General features: G+C 39.8%; 1 protein-coding gene across 1 annotated transcript in view; it reads left to right on the top strand.

Annotated features, from left to right (window-relative positions):
- Positions 1–207: 207 nt before the first annotated feature.
- The window catches only part of Wdr35 (WD repeat domain 35), a 62,582-nt gene continuing 46,410 nt past the window's right edge, over positions 208–16,379 (top strand). The window contains exons 1-9 of the mRNA XM_042680783.1: positions 208–337; positions 1,059–1,176; positions 5,571–5,642; positions 6,931–7,023; positions 8,875–9,003; positions 9,610–9,743; positions 11,086–11,251; positions 11,376–11,521; positions 13,750–13,875. Of these exons, the coding sequence (XP_042536717.1) occupies positions 314–337; positions 1,059–1,176; positions 5,571–5,642; positions 6,931–7,023; positions 8,875–9,003; positions 9,610–9,743; positions 11,086–11,251; positions 11,376–11,521; positions 13,750–13,875 (1,008 nt within the window). The 5' untranslated portion in view covers positions 208–313. The remainder of the gene's footprint in view (positions 338–1,058; positions 1,177–5,570; positions 5,643–6,930; positions 7,024–8,874; positions 9,004–9,609; positions 9,744–11,085; positions 11,252–11,375; positions 11,522–13,749; positions 13,876–16,379) is intronic.

Below are 16,379 nucleotides of genomic sequence, written 5' to 3'. Positions count from 1 at the left end.
GCGGCCAACGGCGATACTGATCAGATCACGTGACTCCACCAGCCCGCTCTCAAAGCCTAGCCTCCGGGTATAAGATCCCGCTTGGAGTGGGCGGACCCATCGCCCGCGCAGGCGCACAAAGACTCACGGAGGCCCAGGGAATAGGGAAGGGGGCGGGGCAGCGGCACAGGAAGTGCTCCTCAGCGCGCCGGATGCCACGGAGCGGCTGCGGTTGCCAGGGCGACGGGAGCTTCCCCGATTGCAGATACCGGCCAGTGGGGATGTAGAAGCCGTTACCAGTTGTGGGCCTTGGGCCTCCCACTGAGTCTCCACGATGTTCTTCTACCTGAGCAAGAAAGTGAGTTTCCCGGGGGTCTGCCTCGCTCCTCCTCCATTCCGGGAGCCCGCGGGCCGTCCTTCATCCTTCCCGCCAGGACGGCAGCGTCTCCTCACCTTGGCCCTCCGGCTACCTGCTCTGTACCCCGCCGCGCCTCGGCCCTCCTCCTCCGGGCTCCACGCCGGTCCAGCCTCGGCCCTCCTCCTCCCGGCCTTCTGTCTCCGGTACCCCTTGGCTGAGGCAGCTTCCTTCTCCAGCCATGCTCCGATGCGCCCCCTCCTCCCCCGGCCAGGCCCTTTGGGGTGTCCTGCTGGACAGGCCACCTGCTGCTACGCCGTGCTGCCGTCTTTCCTCCACTCCTTGCTGCGGATTCGGATGGTGGCTCATAACAACAAAACACTTGGGTGGTCCAATACTGTGCAGGGAAATGCATAGTCGTATGAATTTATACCTCTCTCTCCAGCTTTTAGACATTCTTCAGGCGACCTACACACCTGGCTTTCTTCCTCTTTTGTGTGCACTCCTTTTCCTCTACTAAAAGGTAGTACCTTGGGGGCATTTGGGGGACCCACGTCCCTGTCCATAAAGGCTCCTTTCCTCCTCTCTACCCGCCCTCTCCCCCCCCCCCCCCCACTCGCAAGGTCTGCTGTTTTCTTTGGAATCTTTTCTTAAGTCTTCAGACTTAACTGCCGCCCCCTTCCTTCGTGAAAAGGTGCTAGCATGGCTGTGACTCTTTTTACAGATCGCCATACCTAACAACGTGAGGCTGAAGTGTATATCCTGGAACAAGGACCAAGGGTTTATAGCATGTGGAGGTGAAGAGGGATTATTGAAAGTTTTGAAATTAGAGACACAAACAGGTAAATGAAGACAAGGCCAAAATGTTTGAGATCGCTAGAAAAATGGCTAATGTCAGATTTGTTGAAAGTATTTGTCTAGCTCTTAAAAAGAGTATGCATGATTCTGTATGTGATTTTGTGTGAGAGTATGGTGATTTTCCTAGTGTATTTTTTCAATCAAGTGTAGATAATATAAATAACATTATATAGTAAACATCAGATTGCTTTTTTACTGATATTATTGATGTAAAGTAAAAAAAATGAAAAGTATGTTGTCTTATGCTATGTCCAAAGATCGAACTGATGCCATAGGATTCAAATTGAAGCCATGGAAATCAACACTTTGGTAATATGACAAAATCTCACATTTTGGCATATTTATACTTTTGGTGGTAGAGGGCCTCACACTTGCTAGGCCCGTTGAGCCTACCCGTTGAGCCATGTCTCCAGTCCCTTTTTGCTTTATTTTTTTCAGATACTTTTTTTTATTGTATGCTATTTACAGGCCTCTATAATTTTTCTCAATGATTATGTGACTAGTGCTCCCAAATAGAAAACTGAATATATTTTACATTTTTAAAATTACTAGATCTCTGAAAGGACAGCAAACAGTTATACAATTTTTAGCTTTCATCTTGTTGGTCTAGGTTGGTGATCTAGATTTGGGGCTTCAACTCTGGGCCTGAGCGCTGTCCCTGAGCTCTTCAGTTCAAGGCAACTGCTCTACCACTTGAGCCACAGTGCCACTTCCGGTTTTCTGAGTGGTTTATTGGAGATAAGAGTGTCACAGACTTTTCCTGCCTGGGCTGGTTTTGAACCGAAGTTCTCAGATCTCAGCCTTCTGAGAAGCTAGGATTATAGGCATGAACCACCAGCAGCGGGCTAGATGATTCTTAATCAAGTTTGTGGATCTAGATAAAGAAATTGCATTTGGAATTGGCTCTGCCACACACTCCTGAATGACCCATTTGATAGAAGTGAATGTTCCAGGGGAGAAAATGGAGGTACTGATTAGGTAATAAGTTGCCAAGGTTCTGCAGGCAGTGAATAGTAGAGCTAGCATTGGAAACTAAGTTTATTTCACATTCAAGTCCTTGTTTTTAACCATTCAACAGAGAACTCATGGATAGCATAAGCAAAGAGGAGACTACATTAATTTTGTGAGTCAAAAGGCAGTTTTGAAAAATCAATATTAAGTATAAAACTTTCGCTTCTGATGTTTTGTAATTTAATCTCTCAGTGCTTTAAGAATGTGTTTTTTCCCTCTGTTAATGTTTCTCACATGTTTATGTGTATATGTTCATATCAACAAATCCAATTAAAATTTGTATAAAAAATTTTTGGGTGTGTGTGTGCAGGTCTTGGGACTTGAACTCAAGGCCTGGGCTTTTTATTCCTCAAGGCTAGTGTTCTACCATTTGAGCCACACACACTGCCACTTCTGGCTTTTTAGTAGTTAATTGGAGATAAGAATCTTTTTTTTTTTTTGGGTCCGGTCATGGGGCCTGAACTCTGGGCCTGGGCGCTGTCCCTCAGCTCTTCAGCTCAAGGCTAGCGCTCTACCACTTAAGTCACAGTGCCACTTCCGGCTTTTTTTTCCCCTTCTGCTTATGTGGTGCTGAGGAATCGAACCCAGGGCCTCAGGCATGCAAGGCAAGCGCCCTACCACTGAGCCACCTTCCCAGACCTGGAGATAAGAATCTTATAGATTTCCTTCCTGTGCTAGCTTTGAACCATGATGCTCAAATTTCAGTCTCCTGATAATTAGGATTACAGATGTGAGCCACTGGCGCCTAGCTTGTATCAGGTTTAAATTACATTAATTTGCTTGCCTAGAACCAAAACGCTGGGTGCAGGTGGCACACACCTGTAGTCCTAGCTACTCAGAAGGCTGCCATTTATTTTGTGTGACACTGAGTGTATGTGTGTGTGTGTGTGTGTGTGTGTGTGTGTGTGAGAGAGAGGGAGAGAAAGAGACTAATACTTTGCCAGGCTGACCTTGAACTCCTGGGTTCAAGCTATCCTGCTTCAACCTCCTGAGAAGCTGAGACTATAAAGCAGGTACCATCATGAGAAGCAGAGGGCATTTTTTCTTTAAAACATGTCTGTTTGTGGGTCTTGGAGGACTTTGTGCTCCTTCTTGTTCTTTTTCTTCTCAAGGCTGAGTCATGCCTACAGTTTTAACTTTTTGCTAGTTAATTGGAGATAAGGGTCTCATGGATTTGTCTCTCCAGGCTGGCTGTGATCTGTTATCCTCAGATCTCATACTCCTGAGTTGTTAGGATTATAACAAACCATTGGTGCCTGGCTTCTTCCTTTCTTTAAATATTATTTTTCCAGACAGGAGAAGTAAAAGAAATTACTGTCACTTAAACATATTATCTATCCCTTCTGTGTGACGTCCTCAATGTCTTTACTAGATTCATAATTCATTAGATTTTTCTAATGATTGGAATTACTTAGAACTTGGATCTGTTCTGTCATCACTTATTCTTCATTCCTGCAACTTCAAATCCTTGTGTGGGATGATGATCTTTATTTATATCTCCTGCAGGATCCTAGTTTTAGATATGTTGGCGTGTCTACATTCCATGTCCACAGTCATGTCCGGTTTACTGTCCAAAACCAAAATCCCAGTCATCTTCCAAATCTTAAGTATCTCCATTCAGCCAGGGTCTTAATTTCATTTATTTGCTCAGCTGGATCCCCCTTTCTCCCCATTCCCCTTCCACTTTAATATCACCCCATCAGCAATCATTGCTTCCATGTCCCAAGTTTACCTTGATGACACTCATCTCTTTTGTGTTCCCTGTAACTTCTGGTTCTCCAGCCACTGTCAGTCCTCATCTAGACTTCTAGGAAAACCATTGGCTAGGAAAATCCCATTGGCTCTTGCCTCTTTCTTGTCATTCTTTACACACTAGCCAATGTCATCTGTAAAACAAAAACAAAAAAACTCTGCTGAAATGTTTTAAGTTAAAAGACTGGTAGCCAAGATGTAGGTAGGGTAGTAGAGTTTAAAGGTGATTGAGGTAACATTCTCTCCTCCTCCTCCTCCCCCTCCTCCTCCTCCTCCCCCTCCTCCTCCTCCTCCTTTTCCACTCTCCCTTCTCTTCCCCCCCCCCCCCCCCTCCATCTATGTTGTCTAGGCTGGCCTTGAATTCCAGGGCTTAGGTGATCCCCCAAGTAACTGGATCTAGGACTTGACTGAGGTGGCATCTCTAGCTTTTCATGGTGCCAATGCTTAAGAGATAGAGAATCTGGATTAAAAAAAAAACAACACTTGGTAAGGGGAAACAAAGGAGGAGGCAACAATGCTTGATAAGAAATGTACTCATTAATTATAACCCCTCTGTACGGTATTTTCATAATAAAAAAAAACCTTATTAATAAAAAATCCCCTTGGATCAGAGGAGCAGTATTTAAAGGTCATGCCAGCTAACTGTAGTCATGTGTACTGTCTGAAGTTAACTGAAGCAGTGAGAATGGCCCAGCCTTTGAAGATGGTCAGGACAACAGAGGGATCAGTTCATGCATGCATAGCTGTATCCCTCATGTGTAGTCCCTCATGTTGCCTTCATAGAGAGGCAAGGAATCAGGTGATCTGATCATCACCCCCTCTCCCTCTGAGCCCATTTTTCCTTCCTTCCTTCACACAGGTCTTTGTTTCAGTCACTAGAGGTCCAGGGCCTTTCATTTCTTGCTTGCTATCTAGATTCAATCCACTTACCTGTCCTTATTTTGCCTTGCTATCCCTAGTCAGTTATCATTTCTTTCCTTGTCTGTTTTCAGTCTAAACTAGCCCCTGTGGCCCTCTCTTGTGCTGTCTTTACTTTCCAAGTTTGTAATTATGTGTATGTGTGTGTGTGTGCACGTGTGAGATTTCTCACCATACTACCCATAGGTTACAAGCTCTATGAGAAGAAGGAACCATTTTGTTCATCATTTGCTACCCAGTACCTTCCTTAGTTCCTAGCACAGTGTGCATCTTGAATAAATATTAGTTGAAGGAATGAATACATGCATGAAGTTCTGTGAAACTCAATAAAAAAACTTGCTTCTAAGGTCTTTGCTGTCTGGTCCCTCATAAATAAGTTTTAGTGTTTTCAGTCTCTGCCCACAGATCTTCTAGCTAGGATCTCTTGGAAGGAAAATGGAGCACTAGTGACTGCACTGATATTTTACTGAGTAAAATTTTACTGAGTAAAATATTTCCCTAGACTATTATTTTGAAAGGAGAATACAGTATTATTCACACTTGCACTGTGAATGAGGGACAGAAAACCATTCTAATGTCTTTATCTCGCCAAACCTCAGGATATGTCAAAAAAAACATATAACCTATTGCTTTTATACATGTATATGTATATATATAGTATAGTAAGTTTTAATTTTTATTTATTTTTTTGCTTTAGATGATGCAAAATTGAAGGGTCTTGCAGCTCCTAGTAACCTTTCTATGAATCAGACCCTGGAAGGTCACAGTGGTGAGTCATCTAGTTTTTATTTTTTATTCATTTTGAATCCATGTACTTAATGCAGGGATGTTGACATTTTAGATAGTTATAATATTTAAAATAATAATTTTTATTGAGCCATAATTTATATGGCCTAGAGGCATATCATCTTTTAACAGGATTATGCATCTTTGATAAGTATGGAAAAGTACTGTTATTTTATATATTAAAAATGTCTGACTATATATATACATACATGTCTATGTATATGTGTGTATATATAATATAAATATGTTAAAATGATGTCAGGTCATTTTAAAGAATCTGTCTTGTGATTCCAGATTAAAGGAAACTAAAGATAAAATGACTGAATGAATTATATGATCTCATGGATCCTGCTAGGAGACAAAGAAATATCTAGAAAGGACATTATCTAACAATTGATGAAATCTGAAAATGGACTATGTATTAGACAATAGTTTATCAGTTAAAAATTTAGATTTATAATATGATTATGAAAGGTATTGTCATTAGGAAATAGACACTGAAGAATTTATAGATAAGAAAACAAAAAAATCAATTTTTTATATAACCCAGAGTTTAAGAGGTACTCATAACTTGTTACTAATAGTATAGAAAATTGAGATGAGGGAAAATGGAAAACAAACAACTAACCAACCAAAAATCTCAAAAGGACAACACAGTTTCCTTTGGGACATCAATAATGGTTTGGTTAATCATTCATGCTTGAAGTTTTAGTGTGTGCAGGTACTAGGGCTTGAACTCAGGGCCTGGGTTTTGTCCCTCAGCTTTTTTTTTGGTCAAAGGCTAGTTCTCTGCCACTTGAGCCACAGCTCCATTTCCAGCTTTTTGGTGATTATTTGGAGATAAGAGACTGATGGGCTCCTGAGTAGCTAGGCTTATAGGTGTGAGCCCTCAATGTCCAGCTAGGTTTACTTTCTCTTTTCTTTTTTCCACTGGGGCTTGAACTTAGGGTCTTGAGGTCTTGCTTGGCCTTTTCTGCTCAGGGCTGATGCTGTACCATTTGAGCTATACTCCCAATTCTGCTTGCTTATGTTTCTCATCAGATCAAAGATAACTTTTTAAGTGGCCATAGATATGTCTTATGATAGAGGGGTAGATAGAAATTGCATTATGCGTAGTTGTAGAAAATTAGTGACTTCAGTAACTATATCCTCTGAATCTTTTTGGTATCTATAATTTTAATATTGAAGACTGTTTAATTGGGGTTTATGCAGATACAGATTTGAAATTAACTGTAATTTTAAAATTTATAAATTGTGTTCTGATGTCCTAGGTGCAGTTCAAGTTATAACCTGGAATGAGCAGTATCAGAAGTTGACTACCAGTGATCAGAATGGGCTTATCATTGTTTGGATGCTATATAAAGGTATTTTAGGAGCTGTTGTATTTCACTAACTGGAGTCTGGCTCACAGTATTTCTCTAAAATAGATTCATTATAACTAGCAGGAGGAGTTCATGCTGACTGTGCAGTGGTACTCTGGATTTATTTCTGCCCAGTTATTTCTTTTGAACTGTGAACCCATTAAGAAAACAAATAAGTTACTGTTGAATGTCTTCAAAATGAACTTGGACACTTAGTAGACTAGTTTCTACATGTGATAGTTCCCTCCCACCTTCCAGACTTCCAATGGGAATTACTCCCTATGCAATTAGTGGCTGGGGTTAGCTTACAAGTTAGAAACACATTTATGAAGTCAAAGGCAATAATTCGTTCCTTGGATTGAGTCAGTTAGCTTCCCATTTTTTTGTGGATATACATTTTCTCTCAGCTCAGACAACTGATTCATAATTTGTGTTCCTTGTCTACAATTGAGAGCCAGGGGGTGAAGGAAGAGAAGGGTTAACTTAGATGTGTCACTGTTACTAGAGAAGCAGCTCATAATGTGTATTTTGTTCAGGAGAGTAGCCATCATTTTCCTTAGTAATGTCTCCTGTTTTGTAAAGGTTCAGAATATGACATTTACAAATTTTTAATTTAAAATTATGAGTTTTATTTTAAAGAGAGAGTGTGTGTATAGGCATGCAGTGGGGTACCACATGGAGTACAGTAGATTAGTGTACCTTTGGTTTTCAGAGTCAGCCTTCTCAAGGCTTCAGTCATGATTCTGTTAGTGCCCTGTTTTGAAGAGTTAGTCTAAATCATGTGACTATTTACTTGGCTGCTGGCCAGTATATTCCATCCCCTCTGCTTTTTTTCTTTTTCCTCTAATTTGATATTACTACAGGGAAGTCACATCTCATCTCAGGTAGGCGATTTTGTAGTTAGAATGTTTTTGTCATCAGCATAATGATGATCTGTTTATTACTGTAACGTACTATAAGCTCAGCATTTACCTAGTGTTTGAGATGCTTTTGCCTAGTATGTAATTAATCTTTGAGAGTATGAGTATGCATACATGTAAGGTGGTGTTTGCTGTCATCTCTTCATAGTTATTATATGAAAATGCTATATGTTATTTTTAAAAGGGGAAAGTTAATTAAAAAAACCAGTGGTTTTGGGCCTAAAAAAGCAAATAGGGTTTTAATTACTTATTTTTTATTTTTTTGGGTCTAGTCGTGAGCCTGAACTCTGGGCCTGGGCGCTGTCCCTCAGCTCTTCAGCTCAAGGCCAGCGCTCTACCACTTGAGCCACAGTGCCACTTCCGGCTTTTTTCTTTTTGCTTATGTGGTGCTGAGGAATCGAACCCAGGGCCTCATGCATGCAAGGCAAGCGCTCTACCACTGAGCCACCTTCCCAGCCCTAATTACTTATTTTTTAAAGTTTTATTTATTTCTCTCTGTCTCTCTTTGTCTCGTCTCACTCCCATTAGCTTATGTTAGTTACACAGAGGAGAATTTTACTGTTACATTTCCACACATGTTAATAGTATATTCAATCAATCTTAATTGACTAGAAGAAAGAGGTAGAAAGAGGAAGAAAGAACAAAGGGAAAATAATAGGTGTTTGTTGTGTTTCCTGTGATGACCTTGAAGCAATTGGCCCCAAGGTTAGGTGACTTTTTCTCGTGTGTGTGTGTGTGTGTGTGTGTGTGTGTGTGTGTGTGCGCGCGCGCGTGCGCGTGTTGGGTTTGATGGTCTATAGTTCAGTTCCACAGATGGAAGAAAGCTTTGCAACTATTTATCCCATAGGATGCTTTCTAGACAAACTGTTAACTAGAAGTACTATTCAATAGATGTAAAAGTGTGACTTGTCAATTTTTTAATCTCTGGAAACAGGCTCCTGGTATGAGGAGATGATCAACAATCGGAACAAGTCAGTGGTTCGAAGTATGAGCTGGAATTCCGACGGGCAGAAGATCTGTATCGTATATGAGGATGGAGCTGTGATCGTTGGCTCGGTGGATGGTATGCATGCATGCCTTGGACTAAGCAACATCCAGCTGGCTTTTATCCCTAGAGATTTAAGTATCATAACAATTAGCATTCTGATTTAAAAATAGATACAACACTTGATTCACAATTTGATGACATCTAAGAATACTTTTTGCTTTGCTGGTTCTGTTTTAAGCAAGTATATTTAAGAAAAAGAAAACACTATTGTTTGTTTTCCTAAGGTGATACTGGAAGAAGTGAATGAGACCCAGATCCTTGTTAGGTATTTATGGCTGCAGCTCAGAAACATCTGGCTGAAGGCGTAATTGGGGAATCTCTAGATATGCACGGTAGCTTAAACCCCAAATGGGTGAAGAAACTTAAGGGCCATTGGTAGAGTTAGAAGCCAGCAGCATTTGGAGAAGAGCAGAAGAAAGAGTTCATGATAGTGAAAAGGAATGGCTGCTGCTTAAAAGGTCTTTTACGATGTTAGCTTATATATGTGCTCAATAATTAATTTAGGTAGGTTAGTCAATAAAGAATGGGCATTTGATATTCTTTAGGGGGACAAAGATTTTGAAAGCAGCTGGAAGATAGTGACTCTGAACTTCCAATAATTATATTTATGTTTTGTTTTAGGGAACCGTATTTGGGGAAAAGACCTGAAGGGTATACAGTTGTGCCATGTAGCATGGTCTGCAGATAGTAAAATCTTACTTTTTGGAATGGCGAATGGGGAAATACACATTTATGATAATCAAGGAAATTTTATAGTAAGTACATACTCATTATATCTATTTACATAGCTTTATGTAATTATTATATCCTTTATATGTACGTTTATTATAGTTTATGTAATTAGTCTTTGAGTCAGTTTTTTCTCTTTTTCAATCAAAAAAAGTTTTTGTGGTACTAGGCTTTGAATTCAGAGTCTCATGTTGGTCAGTAGGCACTCTTACCACTTAAGCTATACCCCCAGCACTACTTAATGGAAGTTATTTCTTGTAGGGTCTCATGTGTTTGCCTTAGCTGTCCTGGACCATAATCCTTTTGCCTGTATCTTCCACAGTAGCTTTTAGACTTATAGGTATGTTTAGTGGATTACAGGTATGACTCCATGCCCAACTTGTTTTTTGAGATGGGGGTATTGCTCTTTTGTTCAAGCTGGTCTCAAACCATGGTCCTCCTAATCTCTGCCTCTGAGTAACTGAGACTAAAGGTAATTTTGTGTGTGTGTGTGTGTGTGTGTTTGTGTGTGTGTGTGTGTGTGTGTGTGTGTGTGTGTGTGTGTGTGTGTGCTGGTCTGGGGACTTGAACTCAGGGCCTGGGTACTGGCCCTGAGCTTTTGTGCTTAAGGCTACTGCTCTACCATTTTAGCCACAGCTCTACATCCAGCTTTTTTGGTGGTTAATTAGAGATAAGAGTCTCATGGCCCTTTCTGCCTGGGCTGGCTTTTGTGATCTTCAGATCTCAGTTTCCTGAGTAGCTAGGATTATAGGCATGAGCCATTGGCTAGAAATTATTTTTAGCTGGAAAAATTTTTTTGGCTAAAATTTTTTTTAGTCAAGTTTTTTTACAAATTAGTTTCTCTAAGGCCCATAGAGATTAGCCTTGCTTTCAGTTCTGGTTTTTGGCATCTGGATGGATTCAGTGTCAGTGTGTTAAAGCAGGGGATAGGTATTAGGGTGCTGTGAAATTTAAATTTGTTAGTATCTTCTGCTGCCTCAAGTCCAGGTTTTCATGCAGCTAGATATTAAAGTATTTTTGAATCAATAAAAGTTGTTTGCAGAAAGAATGGGAGACTTATATCATGAGAGAAAAACAAGTTTGTAGAAAGAAGGGAAAGTCATGTAACTTGGAGAAAAGTTCTGGCTTTGCAAGGTGGAGCCAGGATAGACCTCTGACCCACTGGTGAGGCAGTTTTGTTTGTGAAGAGGATTCAGACATTACTCTAATCTACAAATAGTCAGTTTCTGTGTGACATTGTCCTCTGAGAGTACTCTCAGTAGCCTTGAGGCTTGCCTTTGCAGCCAGATTTTAGATCCCACCTTCAATGTACTTCCAGCAGCTCTCTGTTTGAAATTGCCCATAAGTAAGCTATGTGAATCTGTCTAGATGAAAATGAAGCTGAATTGTTTGGTGAACGTCACTGGAGCCATCAGCATCGCAGGCATTCATTGGTACCATGGCACAGAAGGCTATGTGGAACCTGACTGTCCTTGCCTGGCTATTTGTTTTGACAATGGAAGATGCCAAATAATGAGACATGAAAATGACCAAAGTAAGTCATCTTCCCATTTATAATTGGAGAATTAAATGAATATTTAAAAATTGTCTTAACCTCATACAGTTCTGTAGGTTATGTCACTCTTAACTTACCTTTTTTTTTTTTTTTTCTTGACTAGACCCAATTTTGGTTGATACGGGCATGAACGTGGTCAGCATCCAGTGGAACCACACTGGTAGTGTGTTAGCTGTGGCCGGCTCCCAGAGGGTCGTCACTCAGGAAAAAGATATCAACTCTGTGCAGTTTTATACTCCCTTTGGTGAGGTAAATGCATTTCAGTGATTACTTCTTCCCTTTTGCAGGCAGGAAAAAAAATAGAAAAAGTATAAACGTCATTTATTTAAGGACATTTTAAGTAGTAATTCTGAGACTATAAGTGTGTGAATAATGTATTCATGCCACAAATTGTATTTTATTATGGAGTTTATTTGGTAATGTTCATTTAGAAACCCTGAAGTTTGCTGGTTATGGTGGTGCAAACCTATCTCAGCATAAGACAGGATGATCCAAAGTTTAAAACCCGCCAAAGGTACACAGTAAGATGATGCCTCAAAAGACAAAAACAAAACAAAAGGAAAAAAAATAAAAGAAACCTAGAAGTCTGACATAAGATATCACTATGGAGTAGCTATCTAGGATATTCTGTCTGGTCTGCCTATTAATCTCTTCACAACTGGCTTTTGAGTAGTGTCATATACTTTAGTACTTAAAGTTTTTTTATTATAATTTTTATTTTATTGTCAAGGTGTACAGAAGGATTACAATTACATAAGTAAGGTAGTGAGTACAGTTCTTGTCAAACTTGTTATCCCTTCCCTCATTTTCCTTCCACTTTCCTTCCCTCCCAATCTCCCTCCACCCCAATTTGTACAGATCATTTCCAACATACTGTCTTGTGAGTATCACTGTTGCATTGGTTCCCACTTTGTCCTTTGTCTCACCATTTTGTTGTTCTTCCCTTTCTTGATTCAGGTAAATGTATATACAATACCTAGGGTACCAAATTCTAATACGGTGACAACAGGATAAACCATAAGGGGAAAAACACAAAAGAAAAAAAGAAATTACATAGTACATTAAAAACAACAAGAAAAACCTCTTGTGTCCATGTCTTGGAGTTAATTTTGCTTAGCATCATTCTTATATGGTCATATGTACATGGCTATTGAGCTATTCTGCTCAACTGCTAAGATTATCCTAGACGTATACTAATTATTACAAATAAGGGAAACCATGGGACCTATATTCTTTGGGTCTGGCTTACTTCACTTAATATGATTTTTTTCCAAGTCCTTCAATTTCCTTACAAATGGGGCAGTGTCATTCTTTCTGATAGAAGCATAGAACTCCATTTTATATATATATATACATATACGTATACACACACATATATATGTACATATATGTATATATATATGTACCACATATTCTTGATCTATCATCTATTGAGGGGCATCTGGGTTGGTTCCATATCTCAGCTATGGTAAATAATGCTGTGATAAACATAGTTGTCCTGGTAGCTTTAGTATGGCCTTGTTTGTGATTATTTGAGTAAACGCCCAGAAGTGGGATTGCTGGATTGCTACATGTCTAGTCTTTTTTTTCTTTGTTTTCTTTTGTTTTGGGTGGTAGTAATGGGGTTTGAAATTAGAGCCTGGCTCTCTGCTCCATTTTGGAGGCATTGTTTGACTCACTTATTTCTGAGATGAAGCTTGCTTGTTTTCTAGAATTGGGGTAACTTCTATTGGTGGTGTTCTGAGGATTGGAGGAGAGAAGGATGAAGGGCTTTGCGTAGTGCTTGGCAACATAGCCAGTGCTTCTTGTCTGCAATGCTGCCACCTCCTGGCCAGTTTGTATAGCTAGGTGCTGGCCTTTATCTCTCCTGGTGCAGGGATGCTCACCCAAGCTTGTTGGGTACCCTTTGGTTTCATGTAGGCAGCAAGACAGATCCTCCTAGGTAAGACTTTCTGTTTTTGTTTGGTTGTTCCTTTAGTTTCCCTGTGGAGCAGGGGTTAGTGCATCTGTCGTTCATCATTGTCCACTGCTAGTACTGAGTACCACATGCTGGGAAACAAGCTCTGACGTTTATTTGCTTGCAGGGCTGGACGGCCCTGCCAAGGCTATGGCTCTAGTGAGGGCCTTCTTGTTCTATGACAAGAAGGGTAGAAGGGATGTATCTTAAAATCACACTATATTTTAATTAGAAACACTTTTTTCCTAAGTTGCACATAAAAGTAAAGGAGAATATTTCAGACTGTAGTATCTTAGATTTAGTGAAATTTGTTTTCCAGTACTGTGGATATAGTTTATAAACTTCTATCAAATGTATGTTTTTTAGTCTAAAAAGAAAAAATTTATTTAAAAATGAATAATAGTTCTTCACAGAATCATTTTCTTACCACTGTTGATCTTAATTAAGTGCTGGTGGGAGTAATTTGTCATTGTGATATAAACTTGAGGTTATTGTGATTTTTTCCCCTCCCTCCCCCCAGCATTTGGGTGCTTTGAAAGTTCCTGGGAAGCAGATGACTGCACTGTCTTGGGAAGGAGGTGGACTGAAAATTGCACTTGCTGTTGATTCCTTCATATATTTTGCAAATATTCGACCTGATTATAAGGTATTAAGAGCTGTTATAAAATAAGGTGTTCTTTTTTTCCTAAATACTTTTGTTATAGATCAAAGAATATTCATAGCTGTTTTATTTCAGAAACAAGGAATTTTTTTTTGTGTGGACCAAGTCTTTAGAACTCGTAAAGAGAAAGCTATTCTAGAATACTGCATGTAGTTAGTAAAATGACCGTTTAGGTGGGATCTCAACAAGGAAATAGATACCTAATCCCTCCATGTATTGGCAGGATAAGGTGAACAGCACAGGGGAAAAGCAGGTGCCCAGGGCTTAGCCAGTGGGTTTGCAGGGGCAAGGTAAGGGAGAAATTGGGGAATAAATACTCCAATTCACCCTTCCATTGCACTGGCCCTTATAATGGCCAAACTCAGCTAAGGGCCAGACTTCAAGGTAGTCCAAGTGACAGACTGTAGAAATCAGCCTCCGGGGCTCAGTGCAAAGTAGAAAAGGGATGGATTAGCAGGAGAAGATGAGAAGAAGCAATAAAAAACATGGCAGTATTTTACCTTAAACTTAAAATTTGAGCCAAGGGAAACTCTGAAATGAAATTGATATGATATTGATTTGATAGACTGTTTCATGTGTTTTTATTTTTTATTTTTTGTTGGTTGTGGCGCTTGAACTTTGGGCCTAGGCACTGTCCCTCAGCTCTTCAGCTCAAGTTTAGTGCTTTACCACTTGAGCCACAGTGCCACTTCCAGTTTTCTGGTGGTTTATCGGAGATAAGAGTCTCACGGACTTTCCTCAGCCTCCTGAGTAGCTAGGATTACACATGTGAGCCACTGATACCTGGCTCTCATGTGTTTTATTTTTAAAGGGAATAGCACCTTGGAAAAATGGCTGACTCAAGGTTAGGGCAGGGACCATACAAAGCAGGAGTATCTTACAGTGAGGAAGTGCCAGCTTGTCATGGGTATGGCAGGCAATTTAGAGGAGCTCACCATGGCCAAGGCTGGCACAACCCGAGAAAGTAAATGCTGTGATGTTTTATTGTAAGATAAGATAAATGTCCATTAGTTGATACGGATATAGCAAATTATTGACGTAAGCAATTAAGAGAGAATTGACAGATTTTTTTAATTTCAAAGTACTCCAACTTATTTCTGAACTGCCTCCTCTAGAGGTGGGTATTAGTCTCCCATCCCCTAGCTTAGAGGAAAAACAAGGGAGATTTTCAGTAGGGAAACCTGGCAAACCCCACTTTGACCAAGGAATCAAAATGGTCACCAATGATGAATGTATTTTGATGAGAAGAGCATTTTACTTTTTAAGTGGTCTTCCTAAAAGTCAATATTCCCAGTCTAAGCATAAGAAAAACATCATAATAGGGGTTGGGAAGGTGGCTCAGAGGTAGAGTGCTTGCTTCGCATGCATGAGGCCTTGGGTTTGATTCCTCAGTACTACATAAACAGAAAAGGCTGGAAGTGGCACGGTGCTGGCACGGTGCTCAGGTGATAGAGTGCTCACCTTGAGCTGAAGAGCTCAGGGACAGCGCCCAGGCCTACAGCTCAAGCCCCATGACCGACAAAAAAAAAAAAAAGAAAAGCATACTGAGGGCCCATCTGTACAAAATATGGAAACAGTATTCCTCTACACTGCTGAGGTCATTGAAAATAGAAAAATAGAGAAACTGTCACAGCCCAAAGGAGCCTGGTAACAACTACTGTAATGTCTCTACGGGATAGAAAGGACATTTGGGAGAAGCTGATGAAATCCAAAACAAGTATGCAGTTTTGTTAATTGTCATAGAAATGGTGCCTAGTTAGAAGAATGTTGGTTTCTTAGTTGTGACAAATGGGCTGTGGTATTATAAGAAGTAAACGATAGGATGGGAACTGCATGGGGACTCTATACTAACTTTATAGCTATCCTATAAATCTAAAAATGTTTTAAAGTTAGTGGTTCATTTTAGAAATTAGCTACAGAATAAATAGATAAATGTCATAATGTTGACAAAGATTGTTGATTTATCCAAAATTACCTTAAAACATGCTGGGAGAGTTAGACAGAAGGGTAAATTGTACAAGTAAAAGTCTCATAATGACTGGAAAAGGTTTGTACATGGGTATTTTTTGTGTGTGGGAGTTTACTTTTTTTTGATAAACAAGAAGAATTCGTTTTAGATAAGCAAGAATTTGACTATAGAAACAAGTTTTTATAAATATGCCTGTTGGGGACTCAAGACTTAAACCTGTGATGTATCTGATGACTACCTGATGTCCCCTCCCCCAACCACAGCCACTCTTATTAATGAATAATTTATTATTTAACAAACTTTTGAAAAAGTTCACTAGTGAAGCTTGAACCATATCAATTTAGAGTTATAAGGAAAGTTTGATAAACAAACTTGTTTTTGTAGCATATTTTTGGTTTTAAATGTCTTTGTTGTGACTTGGAGAATTTTTGTTAGTGAGAAAAGGTGTTAAGCTGGTGATTCGTTCCTATCTTCATTTCTGTAGGGATGTATTTTGTTAGCACTGATAAACCACCTTCCT

Source organism: Dipodomys spectabilis, unplaced genomic scaffold (assembly GCF_019054845.1).
Source record: "Dipodomys spectabilis isolate Male_0828 unplaced genomic scaffold, ASM1905484v1 ptg000066l, whole genome shotgun sequence".
Taxonomy (NCBI): Eukaryota; Metazoa; Chordata; class Mammalia; order Rodentia; family Heteromyidae; genus Dipodomys; species Dipodomys spectabilis.
The sequence above is the reverse complement of the archived record's forward strand: the minus strand, read 5'-3'. Positions and strand labels throughout refer to the sequence as shown.